The sequence below is a fragment of the Oncorhynchus keta genome, chromosome 21 (genome assembly GCF_023373465.1).
Source record: "Oncorhynchus keta strain PuntledgeMale-10-30-2019 chromosome 21, Oket_V2, whole genome shotgun sequence".
NCBI lineage: Eukaryota > Metazoa > Chordata > Actinopteri > Salmoniformes > Salmonidae > Oncorhynchus > Oncorhynchus keta.
In genome coordinates this window covers 36,861,861-36,878,893 of record NC_068441.1, presented here as the reverse complement: position 1 = coordinate 36,878,893, position 17,033 = coordinate 36,861,861, and the positions used below count along the sequence as shown (strand labels likewise).

At 45.6% G+C, this 17,033-nt stretch overlaps 1 protein-coding gene across 2 annotated transcripts; it reads left to right on the top strand.

The window, feature by feature from the left end:
- The first annotated feature begins 248 nt into the window (after positions 1 to 248).
- Positions 249 to 16,622, top strand: LOC118374133 (transcriptional regulator QRICH1-like). 2 transcript variants are annotated; one of them, XM_035760496.2, is made up of 12 exons: positions 249 to 393; positions 2,249 to 2,527; positions 2,790 to 2,870; positions 3,096 to 3,200; positions 3,315 to 4,304; positions 4,669 to 4,828; positions 5,054 to 5,208; positions 10,033 to 10,147; positions 10,423 to 10,531; positions 15,043 to 15,203; positions 15,407 to 15,497; positions 15,763 to 16,622. In XM_035760496.2, the coding sequence occupies exons 2-12, from the start codon at positions 2,276 to 2,278 to the stop codon at positions 15,950 to 15,952; spliced, it is 2,409 nt and encodes an 802-aa protein (XP_035616389.1). In that variant the 5' UTR covers positions 249 to 393; positions 2,249 to 2,275; the 3' UTR covers positions 15,953 to 16,622. The 2 variants fall into 2 exon arrangements, with proteins under 2 accessions (XP_035616389.1, XP_035616388.1); XM_035760495.2 differs by lacking the exon at positions 249 to 393 and adding an exon at positions 779 to 927.
- The last annotated feature ends 411 nt before the right edge of the window (positions 16,623 to 17,033 follow it).

The window sequence follows — 17,033 nt, the reverse complement described above, 5'->3', positions numbered from 1 at the left end:
GTACTCGCGAGAATACGTGCCCATTTGAACTGAATGTAAAATGGCGCCTTCCAACAACTGTGTAGGAAGTATTGAAAGAAAAGTGCTAATTATTAATAGAATATACAAAAGCTGGGCCTAAGAGGACCTTCAAGACACATCATAATTTAAATAGTAACAGAAAAGACCGTTAGATCAGAATACAAGGGATATGGGGTGGGAGTTCTTATTATATCTCAGCGTCTGTACCACAACACTATCGCCCGTGCAATGCACATCGGAGTCCTGTTCGCGTACATGCGCAAGATACATGTGGACGCGGGGGCGAGCTGGCCTCGAAATCAGGTGCTGCGGGGGTATCACCGTCCAAATCTACAGAAAATGCAGATAATTAATAGTTTGAATAATTACAAGGCATGTCCAAACATATTTACAATGCATTATCACAACACACTCATTGACTGTATAGACACAAACAGTTTAATCGTATCAGTGTCTGTTGACATATTTATTTAATTGAAATACGAACCTTTACAGTCAAATGTATTTCTTGCAATAAGAAAATAGTTCGCTGGACTGGCACCAATTTAGGGTCCCCTGGTCTATCGGGTGCACGCCATGCTCGTTCCCGTAAAAATGAAATGTGTTGTTGCCAATGACTGTATATGGTTGTTGCCTCGCCTTTACAAGTGGAATTTGCTGTAAAGGATCTCCGACTCCTCGCCATGTCTGATGCGGCCGTTGCTTGTCAGCAGTCCGGGATTCACGTTGTTCCACCGGGCTTACTTCCGTAGTTTTCTATGTATCGATTAAATAATGTTCTCTTAATAGTAACATTTTACAGTTAGACAAATATTTTCCACAAACGCTCGGAATTGTATTGGATAAACTTGTACGCGAGCCAAATTCTTCGTGTGGATTTCCCACATTGTTCTATTCGAAACGAGGGTAAATATCTCAGAAATAAGCACACGTCACGTAGCTGGCTAGCAAGCTAGTTAGCTAATTGTGATATTGTTTAGTTGGCTAGCTAACTGTTACATTTAAATTATTGTAATTCATTGCACGCTATACAATGAATACTAAGAAATGGCATGTGGAAAACAAATGTCTTGGGGTTTATCGAATTACTTTTGAACGCCGTGCCTTGGCTGAACCGAGGGGTTTTGGTTTTTATTTAAGGTAGCATGGGAAGATGTACTGCTAGCTAGTTAGTTAGCTAGCCAGACAACGTTAGCAACTAGTTAGCTAGGTATTGTTGTAGAATGCTTTGCAGAAGTTGCACGTATGTTTATCACTCAAGTACACTATTATTTTTCAAATGTTAACTTCATTCAGATTGTGGGATTTTAGTAGTTAAACTAGGCAGCATGAATATAATTAATAAGAAAAAGCCATCATGTGATAAATGGCTAAGGATGCACAGAGGCTGGTGGCTCTTTACACTGCCCCTGTAGTAAATGTAGCTAGCAAGCAAATCTTAGCATCATGATAATAATACTACCATATTTTTTCAAAGACAAATAATGAATACCACAACGGCCTAATGCAGTATACAGAACATAGTGTCAAGTGTTCAGATGGCGGAATAATTGGTTCAAAGTTCATCATAGAAAGGGGTTTGCCAGTGCACTTTGCCCTAATTGGCTTTACTTTCCCCTCCAATACAGCTCGCCAAAACCCGGAAATTAGTCACCTCTGGTTCGTTTATCAATCCCTATGGGGAAAATGAATTGGGAATTAATAGGGTTTTGGAATAAACCCCGAAAATAAGGTCTGAGGTTAACGCAGGCTTAGGGGATTTTATACGCTTTGTTCTATGAGATAATCAGTCAGTTATGAGCTTAAAAAAAAAAAATGTATTACATAAATGCATCAGAATCCACAAAGTGGCGTTAGCTGATTTAAGATGATCTCATAGAATAAAACGCCTCTATTTACCAGAACTTATTTTCAGCATTTATCTCCATAGGCTATGAACCATGGTGGAGTTAGTGCCTACAAAAATATACTATTACTATTTCTCTCTATGCAAACCATTGTGTACCTGGGCCTTTAAATGTCTAATAGACACTGGGGCTCATTCAGCCATGACATTTGTCTGCAATGTTCGAGGCTACTGAATGTGGCACTGAAGTGTGTGAGGTTGTATTGGTGACCGTGGCTGCAGTCTATTGACACCAGAGTTAAAGGATGTGATATTGCTGCCCAGTTCTTGACCTGTGATGCTGGACATGTGTGTTAACTATGTCCTTTCTTTCCCCACCAGGTGCTGTGGAGGGCAGAGTGAATTGTCATGAACGAGCCCGTAGAGAGTGGTGTGGTCTCATTTGACGAATACGTGCGTCAGAAGGCCCGCAGTGTGCCCCAGCACCGTATGAAGGAGTTCCTGGAGTCCCTGGCCAACAAAGGCCCTGAGACGCTGCAGGACTTCAGACAGCAGGGCGACGCCGCCACTACCACCACCATGGTTTACCAGCAGGGGGGCAACTGTGTATACACAGACAGCACAGAGGTAGCTGGCTCACTGCTGGAGCTGGCCTGTCCGGTAAGAGGAGAGACCTCCTTACGTGGTTCCTTCAGTTGTTCCGTTCTTTTGAATACACCTCAGGCTGCCGAGTGCCCTTTGCCCTTATCTAGTCTATATATGTAAAAAAAAATAATAATAATAATAATAAAAAAAACTGATCCAATTGACCAAATTGAGAGTAAAGCCCAACTCATCCTTCAACACTGGCAGCACCTGTCTTATTGTCACTATCATTGCTACTTTTACTCTGCGATTGATTCATTCTCTTGTGGTTCAACAGGTGCAGGTGACCTCTGCACAGATCTCACCCCAGATGGCTTCTGGTGTGCACCAGGGGTCTGAACAGCTGATACAAGTACAGGTGAGACCTTCCCTCACTCACCCTACCTATTACACTATAAGCAGTGTTTACACTCAATTATTCTCCAGACTGGACCGATAAGCCTCTTTATTGACATCCAGGGCCTGTAACCAAAATGTTCAAATGAAAATACAGTGGTCAGGGAAACACAGAACCCCACCACCCTCAGACATGTGGCATGTGATGTATGGTGGTGCACTGTGCATTCTCATTCTCTGTGATCAGGTGCAGATCCAGGGGCAGCAGGACCAGACGGTGGACCTCCAGGGCATTCCCACAGCAGCGCAGCTGGTCCAGCAAGGAGAGCTCACAGAGGAGCAGCACCAACAGGTGCACACACACACACCATGCTGCATTATTAAATACACACCCACCCCATCCATGTACTCTCCTCACCCAGTAAGTGGATACACCATGCTCAGGTGTTTGTTCTGTCTCATTCAGATCCAGGCCCAGTTGGTGGCAGCAGTGTCAGGCGGTCAACAAATCCAGCATATTCAACTACAAGGGGGTCAGCAAATTCAGCTCCAAGGAGGTCAACACATCCAGCTTCAAGGGGACTTACAGGGTGGTCAACAAATCCAGCTGCCGGGCGGACAACAAATCCAGCTGCCGGGCGGACAACAAATCCAGCTGCCGGGCGGTCAACAAATCCAGCTACCTTGCGGTCAACAAATCCAACTGCCGGGCGGTCAACAAATCCAACTGCAAGGTGGGCAACAAATCCAGCACATTCAGCTACCAGGCGGTCAACATATTCAACTACAGGGAGGCCAGCAGATCCAGATACAGACGGTGGAGGCCATGTCTCCTCAGCAGCAGCAGGGCTCTCCCCGAGAGCCAGAGAGGAGAGCTGGCGTCCTCCAACCTGCCAAGAAGCGCAAGATGGATGTCCCCATCCAGGTGTCCTATGCCCTCCCTCAGAGCCAGCAGGGCCAGCAGGTGGTTCTGGCCCTCCCCCAAGGGCAGGGGCAGCAGCAGCAGTACTTGTCCATCCGGCCAGACCTGCTCACTGTGGACAGCACCCACCTGTACAGCACCACGGGTACCATCACAGGCCCTGCCGGGGAGACCTGGACCATCCCTGTGTACTCTGGGGGGCAGCAAGGGGGCGTGCATCATATTGCCATTCCCCAGGAGGCATACAGCACGATGCAGGTGTCCTCCAATCACCACGACAACAAGGACAATGGAGTGGCCCACTCCTCATCGTCTGGTGCCTTGTCCGTCCAGTCGGGGGGCACCGTGTCGGTGTCCGGGACGACGAATGAGGAAGTTGTGCAGACGCTGTTCCCAACACAGTTCATGAACGGGAACATACACTGCCCAGTGGTGGTGCAGACAGTGGGCGGGGCTTACAATAGCACGCAGCAGCTTCACATCTGGGACCCCCAGCAGCAGCAGGAACACCAGGAGCACCAGCTCCACCTACAGGTCAGAACAGGACCATCACCTCTTGGGTGACCCTGACTTTGTCCTTGCCTCCAATTTCAAGGTTTTCCACAACATTAATATAGATTTGTGCTTTATGACATATGTTGGATTAATCAATAATTAACATGTTGGACTGTTAGATTATGTTGTAGATTAAGTCAGTACTCTCCCCCAGTTAAGCAGGATATGATTATTTCAATTAATGAACACCTATTCCCTGTCTCCAGTTTTATGTCCCCTGTGCTGTCTTTCTCCCCTTGAAGGCATTTTAGGAAATATTTAATTCCCTGCACCACAAATGACCAAAGCATGTAGTGTGCATGTTTCTCTTCTAACGTTTCACTTCTAATGTGTCCCCCTGCAGGGTCACGTGGAGTCAGAGTCCCAGGTGGAAGCCCCCCAGGAGCTACTGATGCCCATCTCCCTGAAGCCTGAGGAGGGCCTGGATGTGTGGCGCCTCTGGGTCCAGCGCAAGAACGCAGAGCTGGACAAGGACGAGCAGAACAAGCTGGCACCCATTGGACGTGAGTGTCAACAAACTCATTAAATTGCCTTCGCCAAGTATGTGAACTTCTCGTCCACTCTCACCTCCCTTCCTGTCTCTCTCTCTCCTGCATCTGTCTTTCTCTTGTAGGTTTGTAGGTTCTTAATTCTGAATATGTCAATGAATGTCAATGAATGTTCTATTAGTCAGAGTTTGGATAAAAGTGTCTTCTAAATTACCATATTTATTTTCTCTCTTTGTGCAGGTCGGCAGGCCCTGCGCTTCCAGGAGGACCTGGTGTCGAGTGCGGTGGCTGAGCTCAACGTGGCTCTGGCTCTCATGACCCGGGAGGCCCAGGGGCTGGAGGGAGAAAGTTTTGAGCCTGATGCCCTCTACTACATCTTCCTGTGTATACAGAAGGTATGCATACCACATGACCAGTGGCGTGTAAATCTTGGTGGGGCAAACACTTTTCTGTTGTTGTTGATGAATGCCAACAAAGCCACTAGACAATACATTAATTGCACTATAACAGTGACAAACGCTGCGCACAAACTGTTAGGGCCTGCTGTCCCAACAGCAGTCCTAACAGCAGTCCCAAAAAAACAGTTACCGTAATTGCTGGACTATTAAGCGCACCTGAATATAAACCGCACCCACTGAATTATTAAAAAATATGTATTTTGTACATAAATAAGCTGCACATGTCTATAAGCCGCAGGTGCCTACCGGTACATTGAAACAAATGAACTTTACACAGCCTTTAAACGAAACACTGCTTGTAACAAAAATAAATAGGCTTTAACGAAACACGGCTTGTAACAAAAATAAATGGGCATTCACAGGTAGTATCACATTTTCATTTCATTACAGTACAACGGTTTGATTTGTTTGATCGTAGCTAGCTACATAGCCGTCTTTGTATCAAAGATAATTGTGTAGTCTAGAGCGATTTTCTAGGTTAGCTAGCCAGCTATTGTCGTTCTTTTAACGCAACGTAACGTAAACAACACTGCTAGCTAGCCCCCGAATAGCAGCACTGCAGAAACTATTACACTCAACGGAACGACTTGATTAGTGTAGTGTCAACAACGCAGCCACTGCCAGCTAGCCTACTTCAGCAGTACTGTATCATTTTAATCATTTTAGTCAATAAGATTCTTGCTACGTAAGCTTAACTTTCTGAACATTCGAGACGTGTAGTCCACTTGTCATTCCAATCTCCTTTGCATTAGCGTAGCCTCTTCTGTAGCCTGTCAACTATGTGTCTGTCTATCCCTGTTCTCTCCTCTCTGCACAGACCATACAAACGCTCCACACCGCGTGGCCGCGGCCACCCTAATCTGGTGGTCCCAGCGCGCACGACCCACGTGGAGTTCCAGGTCTCCGGTAGCCTCTGGAACTGCCGTCCTTGGCCAGCTCTCCCGCTATCTCTCTCTGAATGACCTTCTCGATCCAAATCAGTCAGGTTTCAAGACTAGTCATTCAACTGAGACTGCTCTTCTCTGTATCACGGAGGCGCTCCGTACCGCTAAAGCTAACTCTCTCTCCTCTGCTCTCATCCTTCTAGACCTATCGGCTGCCTTCGATACTGTGAACCATCAGATCCTCCTCTCCACCCTCTCCGAGTTGGGCATCTCCGGCGCGGCCCACGCTTGGATTGCGTCCTACCTGACAGGTCGCTCCTACCAGGTGGCGTGGCGAGAATCTGTCTCCTCACCACGCGCTCTCACCACTGGTGTCCCCAGGGCTCTGTTCTAGGCCCTCTCCTATTCTCGCTATACACCAAGTCACTTGGCTCTGTCATAACCTCACATGGTCTCTCCTATCATTGCTATGCAGACGACACACAATTAATCTTCTCCTTTCCCCCTTCTGATGACCAGGTGGCGAATCGCATCTCTGCATGTCTGGCAGACATATCAGTGTGGATGACGGATCACCACCTCAAGCTGAACCTCGGCAAGACGGAGCTGCTCTTCCTCCCGGGGAAGGACTGCCCGTTCCATGATCTCGCCATCACGGTTGACAACTCCATTGTGTCCTCCTCCCAGAGCGCTAAGAACCTTGGCGTGATCCTGGACAACACCCTGTCGTTCTCAACTAACATCAAGGCGGTGGCCCGTTCCTGTAGGTTCATGCTCTACAACATCCGCAGAGTACGACCCTGCCTCACACAGGAAGCGGCGCAGGTCCTAATCCAGGCACTTGTCATCTCCCGTCTGGATTACTGCAACTCGCTGTTGGCTGGGCTCCCTGCCTGTGCCATTAAACCCCTACAACTCATCCAGAACGCCGCAGCCCGTCTGGTGTTCAACCTTCCCAAGTTCTCTCACGTCACCCCGCTCCTCCGCTCTCTCCACTGGCTTCCAGTTGAAGCTCGCATCCGCTACAAGACCATGGTGCTTGCCTACGGAGCTGTGAGGGGAACGGCACCTCAGTACCTCCAGGCTCTGATCAGGCCCTACACCCAAACAAGGGCACTGCGTTCATCCACCTCTGGCCTGCTCGCCTCCCTACCACTGAGGAAGTACAGTTCCCGCTCAGCCCAGTCAAAACTGTTCGCTGCTCTGGCCCCCCAATGGTGGAACAAACTCCCTCACGACGCCAGGACAGCGGAGTCAATCACCACCTTCCGGAGACACCTGAAACCCCACCTCTTTAAGGAATACCTAGGATAGGATAAGTAATCCTTCTCACCCCCCCCTTTAAGATTTAGATGCACTATTGTAAAGTGACTGTTCTACTGGATGTCATAAGGTGAATGCACCAATTTGTAAGTCGCTCTGGATAAGAGCGTCTGCTAAATGACTTAAATGTAAATGTAAATGGCTTTAACGAAACACTGCTTGTAACAAAAATTAAAACTGTAGCCTACCAAGAAAGTCATTGGTCACTTCCTCCTCCTGTGCACTGAAACCACTGAAGCCATCTCCTTCGGTGTCGGAGTTGAATAGCCTCAGAATTGCTTCATCCGATGTTGGATCGTTTTCATTGTCGCTCTCGTCACTTTCATCCAGAGGCAAATACCCCACTGAGCTCATGCTGCCCCTTCAACACGCAGCAGTCCAGCCTTTCGAAACCTGTTGATGATAGTGGATTTTTTGACAATGCTCCACGCTGTCAGGACCCACTGGCAGACTTGACCATAAGTTGCTCTTCGCATGCAGCCCGTTTTAGTGAAGGATTTCTCCCCACTTGTCATTCAAGCCTCCCATTGAACACGGAGCGCCACCTTAAATGCACGATTTACACGGATGTCGAGTGGCTGCAAATACTTTGGGCCATCTGCTTTTACACCTGCATTGTTTGCTGTTTGGGGTTTTAGGCTGGGTTTCTGTACAGCACTTTGAGATATCAGCTGATGTACGAAGGGCTATATAAATACATTTGATTTGATTTTGATTTGATTTGATCTGCTTTTCTTCCCTCTGAAAGGTTTGTCTTTTTGCACTGAGTCAGTTCCTCACGCTGCTGTTTACAAAGTCTTATAATCGACTCATGAATCTTGCGAAAGCGGGAAAAATCCATAAATTAGCCGCGTCATTGTATAAACCGCGAGGTTCAAAGTGTGGGAATAAAGTAGCGGCTTATAGTCCGGAAATTACAGTAATTCAGCCTCATTTACTGCCTTTTTAAAAAACATAGCTGATGGGGGGGGACAAGGTTGTATCATGACGTCTGTTCTAGAAAGAGGCTTGAGTTCCCATGTTTGACAAACGTTCAAAACTTATTTTCCCAGTCAGAGCTTGTTTCTTTCAGAGTCCCCAGTTGTCTTGAACTCCCTGAAGTCTGAGATTTCCGAGTTTCCAGTTGTTTCGAACGCGGTAGAAGTCATGCTGGATTGACCGCATAGCCAATGTTTAATGCTTATCTTTTTTAAGCTTGGAAAACAAACCCTTAAACCCAGACTTGGACCACACACCCACTCTACTGAATAACAGGCTAGTGATTGCTTTGCAATGCTTACAGTAGGCCATTGATTCCTTCCAAACCACTCATTGTTGAATTTGTGACATGTAATGTTTGTCTAATGGCTGATGAGCACCAATATGTTTTGTCTATAATTTCTCTTCAGATGACAAGGATTGAACAGGATTTGCCAGTAGACTTGATTAATGATGATGCTTTCTAGCTAAGATTCTGAAAGTATAACGTGATCAGTCAAATTAAAGCTATGGTACATATAACGTGATTTGATGTCATTTTATCTGTAGCCATTGACCTTGAGCCTTCTTGGATGGGCACTTCTAATGTAACTCTATGGCAGCACCCAAGGGGTTTGAATTTTTGAGCTCTCCCGTAGATTTTGCGGTGACGTAGTGTTCCCATGAGTGACAGAACACTCCATATTTTCCACTGGCTGCCCCACCACCAGTGAAAGCACTGAGCTAGGCTGAAACGCCTGCATTTTGGAACTGCCTTCCGCAAAAAAATAGACAGTGTTTGTATGCGGCTTTATTAACTCCATGATTATTATAATTTTTTACATTGTTTGCAAACTGATGTGACACGTATTAATGCCAAAATAACAGTGGGTCTTTGCCCCACCTGCCCTGTCACTGACATAGCATCATACCACAAACACACATGGTACAAGATACTGACTGAAATGTATTACATTTGATAGAGGTTGTCACAATGGCAACACCCACCCGTAGCACGCGCTCCAGCAGGTGTATCTCACTGATCATCCCTAAAGCCAACACCTCATTTGGCCGCCTTTCGTTCCAGTTCTCTGCTGCCTGTGACTGGAATGAATTGCAAAAATCTCTGAAGTTGGAGACTTATCTCCCTCACCAACTTTAAACATCTGCTATCTGAGCAGCTAACCGATCGCTGCAGCTGTACATAGTCTATCGGTAAATAGCCCACCCAATTTTACCTACCTCTTCCCCATACTGTTTATATTTATTTACTTTTCTGCTCTTTTGCACACCAATATCTCTACCTGTACATGACCATCTGATCATTTATCACTCCAGTGTTAATCTGCAAAATTGTAATTATTCGCCTACCTCATGCCTTTTGCACACAATGTATATAGACTCTTTTTTTTTTTCTTCTTTTTTCTACTGTGTTATTGACTTGTTAATTGTTTACTCCATGTGTAACTCTGTTGTTGTCTGTTCACACTGCTATGCTTTATCTTGGCCAGGTCGCAGTTGCAAATGAGAACTTGTTCTCAACTAGCCTATCTGGTTAAATAAAGGTGAAATTAAAAAATGGTATTTCTGCTTGCAGTACCTCTTTGAAAACGGACGGGTGGATGATATCTTCTCTGACCAGTACTACACACGCTTCTCCCAGTGGTTACACAAAGCCCTGGATGAGTGGAGGCCCAGCATCCATCCACTAGGTAAGAGCCACAGTGTTTGTCTTTTGTGTTTCTGTGTGTAAGTGCAAGAGAGAGTACAGGTAAAAGCCTGCTGAAGGCCTGAGGGTGGAACTGTAAAAGCACTTTGGAACATTGATTGTTCTGTGCACAGTCTGATATATTTTTGTTAAGTGCAAGAGAAACTCACAATTCTGTTGTGTATTTTCGCTACTTCCATACCTGAGTAAATTTCTGTGCAGAATGCAGTGGTCTCATTAGAGGAGAGTGTGTTGTGATTGGCTGCTCTCTCCTCCTAGGGTACATCATTCCCAGTCACGTGACAGAGGAGATGCTGTGGGAGTGTAAACAACTAGGAGCCCATTCACCAGCCACACTGCTTACCACACTCATGTTCTTCAACACTAAGTGAGTCTAACACACTTACATTTTAGTCATCAACCAGAAGCTCTGGGCGATTTACAGTTAGTGCATTCATCTTAAGATTGCTAGGTCGGACAACTACATATCACAGTCATAGTAAGTACATTTGACCTCAGAAGCTATCAGCAAAGTCAGAGGTAGTAGGGGTAAGAAAGTAAAGTGCAAGTGTTAGTTCAAGACAGGTCAAGAGGGGGTGCGAGGGTTGGTTCCACCATTAGTGTGTCAGGACAGAGACGAGCTTGGAGAGCCAGGAGACCAGAGGTGGCAGAACTGAGTACTTGGGTTGGGGATGTAGGGTTTTAGCATAGCCTTGAGGTAGGGAGGGGCAGTTCCTCTTGCTGCTCTATAGGCAAGTACCATGGACTTGTGCGGAGGAGCGGGGTAACATGGGAGAACTTGGGAAGGTTGAACACCACGCGGAATGCAGCATTCTGGATAAGTTGGATGGGTTTGATGGCACAAGTGGGGAGGTCAGCCATCAACAAGTTGCAGTAGACCAGACGGGAGATGACAAGTGCCTTGATTAGGACCTGCGCCACTTCCTGTGTGAGGTAGGGTTTTACTCTATAGATGTTGTAGAATATGCAGGAGTGGGTCAATGCTTTGATGTTTGCAGAGAATGGCAGAGTGTTTAGGCTCATGCCAAGGTTCTTTGCACTCTGGAAGGGGGACACGTAGCGTTGTCAACTGTGATGGAGAGGTATTGGCCTTCCCTGTGGGAAAGAGCATCTCCGTCTTATCGAGGTTGACCTTGAGGTGGTGGGCCGACATCCAAGCTGAGATATCTCAGGCACGCAGAAATGCGTGTCGCCACCTGGGTGTCAGAAGGGGGGAAGGAGAAATGTAGTGTCATCCGCATAACAATGATAGGAGAGACCATTTGAGAATATGACAGAGCCGAGTGACTTGGTGTATAGAGAGGGTGTAGAACTGAGTCCTGTGGGACACCAGTAGTGAGAGTATGTGGTGCAGACACAGTTCCTTTCCATGTCACCTGGTAGGAGCGGCGTGCCAGGTAGGATGCAATCCAAGTGTGTGCAGAGCCTGAGACACCCAGCCCTGAGAGGGTGGAGAGGAGGATCTGCTGGTTCACTGTGTCAAAGGCAGCAGAAAAGATCTAGGAGGATGCTGACAGAGGAGAGAGAGTCAGCTTTGGCAGGGCAGAAAGCCTCTGTGACACAGAAGAGTAATCTCGGTTGATAGACCTGTCTTGAAGCCTGATTGGTTAGGGTCAATAAGATCATTCTGAGAGAGGTTGGTCAGAGGCAACATGCGTTTTGGAAAGAAACAAAGAAGGGATGCCGCAGGGTTGCAAACTAGTCACCTTAAGGCGAAATTTGCCATTTTGAAACCAAAATGAAAAGCATGACGGGTGAGAAGGTGATGAAGCGTACTTCATGAGCTGTAACCGAAAAACGGTCATTTGGAAAGTTTGAGGTAAGGGAGAAAGTGTGGTGGAACAAGTACTAGTATTGTTAACGTTACTTAACAATGCTATCTTTCTAGCTGGATCGAATTCTCCATTATCTAACCAGCGAAATGTTGAGCAACATTGGTCAAGTAACTGAGTTTATGGTGTGACAATTTGTTGGCTAATAAAGTCGGACAGCTAACGTTAGCTAGCTAACGTTACAGCTAGTGTTGCACCGATATGACATTTTTGGCCGATACCAATATTTCCTTAGAAAAAAAAGATACCGATAACCAATATTTAACATTTTAGCGGACTTTTAGCATTCTAGTACATTTAAATAGGTAACACATGGACGCAGCGGTCTAAGGCACGGCATCTCAGTGCAAGAGGCGCCACTACAGACACTCTGGTTCGAATCCAGGCTGTTTCACATGCAGATGTGATTGGGAGTCCCATAGGTTGGTGCACAATTGGCCCAATGTCGTCTGGGTTTGGCCGGGCTAGGCCGTCATTGTAAATAAGAATTTGTTCTTAACTGACTTGCCAAGTTAAAGGTAAAAAAACAAACATGTAAAGTGTAGCTAGGCCAGGCTTAAGCTTGATGACAGAGGTGAAAGGAACACCACACACTTTCCCTCTTTCTCACTTTTCCAATACAGTGGATAAAAGGGGTTTGCCAGGTGTACTCTGCCTGAGAGATCAATTATGCCAGCAAAGGGTCTCATGCTCTGCTACTGGCACATTGTAAAACAGATGCCAACAGGCAGGACGTGTACAATGTAATAACCTGCACTGTAGCCCAAAGATATTGCTTTTGTGTTGAACTTGACAGTACAATTTGTGTGTGTGAGTGAGGGGGGATAATTAAACGTTTTACTCGTTGAACATTATTTTTGCACACATGTAGCCTTGTGCACTTGATCGATGTCTACTATAGTCGACACTATAATAGAGCAAAAATAGAATGCCTGTTTGTTTCATTCTGTTTCTACTTAAAGATGTTTTTTTTTTCCCCAAGTGCAATTTTTAAATGTGTGTGTGGTCACCAGCGTTCTATTATAAAGGCTGTCATGGCTAACTGCAATATTAGTGTATTGTTTTTTTTCCTCAAGACTTGAGTGTCGTTTGCAGTAAAGTCTAGGCAACAAATAATATTGGATTTGCAGATGCCTCACCAGTCCTCAACTGGCAGCTTCATTAAATAGTACCTGCAAAACACCAGTCTCAACAGTGAAGAGGTGACTCCGGGATGCTGGCCTTCAGGGCAGTTCTTTTGGATGTCTTAAACTTTTATTTTTATTGGCCAGTGTGAGATGTATTTTTCTTTGCAACTCTTCCTTGAAGGCCAGCATCCTGGAGTCTGTTTTTTTCCTGACACCACACTACGAGTGCCCTCACCTCCTCCCTGTAGTCTCGTCGTTGTTGGTGATCAAGCCTACTACTGTTGTATCGTCTGCAAACTTGATGATTGAGTTGGAGGCATGCATGGCCAGGCGGTCATGGGTGAACAGGAGGGGGCTGAGCACGCACCCTTGTGGGGCCCCAGTGTTGAGGATCATCGAAGTGGAAATGTTGTTTCCTACCTTCACCACCTGGGGACGGCCCGTCAGGAAGTCCAGGACCCAATTTCACAGGGTGGAGTTGAGACCCAGGGCCTCAAGCTTAATGGTGAGCTTGGAGGGGACTAGGGTGTTGAATGCTGAGCTGTAGTCTAAACAGTATTCTTGTCTAGATGGGCTAGGGCAGTGTGCATTATGATGGCGATTGCATCGTCTGTGGACTTATTGGGGCAGTACGTAAATTGGAGTGGGTCTAGGGTGTAAGGTAGAGGTGATATGATCCTTGACTAGTCTCTCAAAGCACTTCATGATGACAGAAGTCATTGCTACGGGGCGATAGACATTTAGTTCAATTACCAAAGCCTTCTTGTGACGAGACCACTGCTGAGAAAACAAGGGAGACTGAAGTACTAATTGCCTTGCAAAGGTGACGAGCACAACTCCTGATACTAATTTCTGACTGAAAGCACTCCCCCCTCCAATACAACCACTGATTACAAAAATGACAACAGTCATGAATTGCCCTGCCCCTTAATCCTTGTTGATGTGTCAACAATCATCTGCAAGTTATGATCAGTCAGCAGTTCACAGACCAAGTAGGCTACTGGGAAGACATGCAGCACTTAAAGTAGATGGCCCTAGCTAGCAAAAAGACAGTAGTAAACAACAACCAATTAAGACGAATGATACTTATCACTCCTGGAGATTTATCCTGGAGATATCAGGAGTCCTCTAGCTATAGAATGAAGCACATGCACACAATCATCTGGACACATGATTTTGAAACCAATATTCCTGGTTGCTCACTACCCCAACATATGCTCACATGTTTTTTTCTCTCTGGTGCTGTCATTGTACTTTCTTAGCCACAAGGTAATTGAAATGTATATAGGTTAGTGGCTGTTTTTTATTTCTGCAGGTTAATTGAGGTGATTGTGTGTGTGAGAAGGGGGGTTGGTATGTTTCCAGATGTTCATACCGTTCCTGTACCATACAGGGTATATGGTATTACCATCGGTGTTCACAAGGGGTGCTATTTCTTTCCAAACGTTGGGGGCCCAACAAATGCTAATAATTACTAGCGAAATCCCATAGCGGACACCTATCTAAAAGCTAGCAAGTGCAAGTGAACATAAACTAATTGCAAAGACAGACAACCCAGCTCATATACAATGATCTTTAAAGGCTACGAACAGTTTGCTGCACACACAAACATTAGACAGTATGGATCTTGATCTGTGATGAATTGATTCTCTGCTGTGACCAAGAAGCTTGATCTTCCCATCGAGCCACAGCTAGCAAGTTAGCAAAATGCATAGCTGGAGCCCTGAGCTTGAGAGAATTTATTTATTTATAGTTAATAGCAGTGGCGTAGCACACATCCACACAAGGCTGTGTCGGGGACATAGCTTCGGGGGTTTGAAAGTCATACTATTCTGTATTTGAAAAAACCTTGGTATATACGATATATTGCTCAACCCTAGTGTTTGTGTTTTGGTATTAAACAAACCTATCTGCGTTAGGTATTTCCATCTGACGACAGTAGAGCAGCACTTAAAGGTGGCCTTCTCCAAGGTGCTGAGACACACCAAGAAGAACCCGTCCAACCCCAAGGACAAGAGCACCAGTATCCGCTATCTGAAGGGCCATGGCCCTTTGGGGACACACCATGCTGGGCAGAAAGGTGAGATCTTCTCTTACTTCATGTCAAGGAAAATTCATCTTCTTATATTGTAGTCAGACCTGATTTCCATATACCCAGTCACTGAGTAACTTGTATTAGTCAGCTTTGTGTTTCATACATTCCCCCGAGTTTGGTAACATTATGAATTCCATATGCCCCATCACTTCTGGCTGGTTCTAACCTCTTTGTTACTTGATTTGCAGTGACTGATGACATGTATGAGGAGCAGGCTGAGGATCCTGAGAACCCGCTGCGATGCCCCATTAAACTGTATGACTTTTACCTCTTCAAATGGTGAGTAATGCCCCCCATTCTCAGTACATTTCTAGTAGCTAAGAGAATGTAATTGCACAGGTGATGTTTTCCTTGGTGTTAAAAGGATAAAAAAAATACACAACACATTTATCTTCTACTGGAATGCCCTTTTCTATGCATTTCTAATGATCAAATCAACTGTTTATTTTTGTACTCCTACATTTTTCAACTTAGGAGCACATCTACTACTTGAAAAAAATGTTAGCATATAGCCCAGCAACAACTAATCACCTGTCTCTCTCAGTCCCCAGAGTGCTAAGGGGCGTAACGACGCGTACTACCTGACGCCAGAGCCTGTCGTGGCGCCAAACAGTCCCATATGGTACTCCACTCAGCCAATTACAAGTGAGCAGGTGGAGCACATGCTCACACGCATCATCATGGTGCGAGAGATCCAGGAGACCATCGCAATGTCGTCGGTCAACATGCACTGAGCCAGGAGGGGAGGAGGAACTGAAGCACACTCTTCACTCCGAAATCATCTCTTCTCTAGTGTTCCTCTTTGTTGTACCTCCTTCACTCAGTGTCTAACTCTAAGGACCTCCAGTGGCCTCAGTCTCTACCCATCACACCTTTCAACCACGGGAGTGACAGTGTTTACAGAGTGGATTTATGGGCCTTTAAGTACAGTACCATGTGTTTATTCATCCAATGACAATTATGTCACCCTCAATGCCCAGTCCAGAATGACTGATGTTGTTTTTCACACGTCACCCACCACTTCACATAAACCCCTCCTCACTTCACCATAATGTTTTTCCCTGGACTGACGAGACCAATGGATTTTGACAAACTCAGCAAATCGGAGCTCCTCGTCTACTCTTGTAGGCCACTGCAGCCCCCCAATAAAACTGAAGTAGGCAGAAATGGATGGTGAAATATTGGGACTAATTCAGTCTTAAATACATTATACACATGTAACTCTTACCACACGGACCTCTTTCCTCCAAGCTCTCAGGTCCCAGACATCGCAGGATAACCTACAGACATTTAATAGGACCTCTGCTCACTTTCTTTTTTATATATATATTGGCATTTATGATCTCCTGTATGTATTGATATTATGGTGTTGGAGGCTAAAGAAAGCCCGTGTTTTCAAATATGCCTTTTGTACTGTGATTTGAGATGCATTATGTATGTCAAGCCTTGGCTCTGATGTTGAACAGTTCACAATACAGTAGGTTATATGTTGCCGTCTTCACACATGACTGGGATGTAATGGTAATAAACCGGGCTACTAATTAGTGATTTGAAATAGTAGTGAGATCTAAACCCTATTTTCTCTCATACGAGAGCCTCTGGTAGAAAAAAAAAAAGTCCACAGAATAACAGAAGGGACAAATGTAGGATCTGGTTTAGTCAATGTACACCATGAAGTGATGTCACTTGCCTTGCCAGAACTATTTGTTTATCAGAATTGGTACTGCGCAATGTCTCTCAGGTGGGTAGAGTTTGCACTGATATTTCAATGAATACCACTTCACCATTTTACAGGTCTGTATGACAGTAAATGTA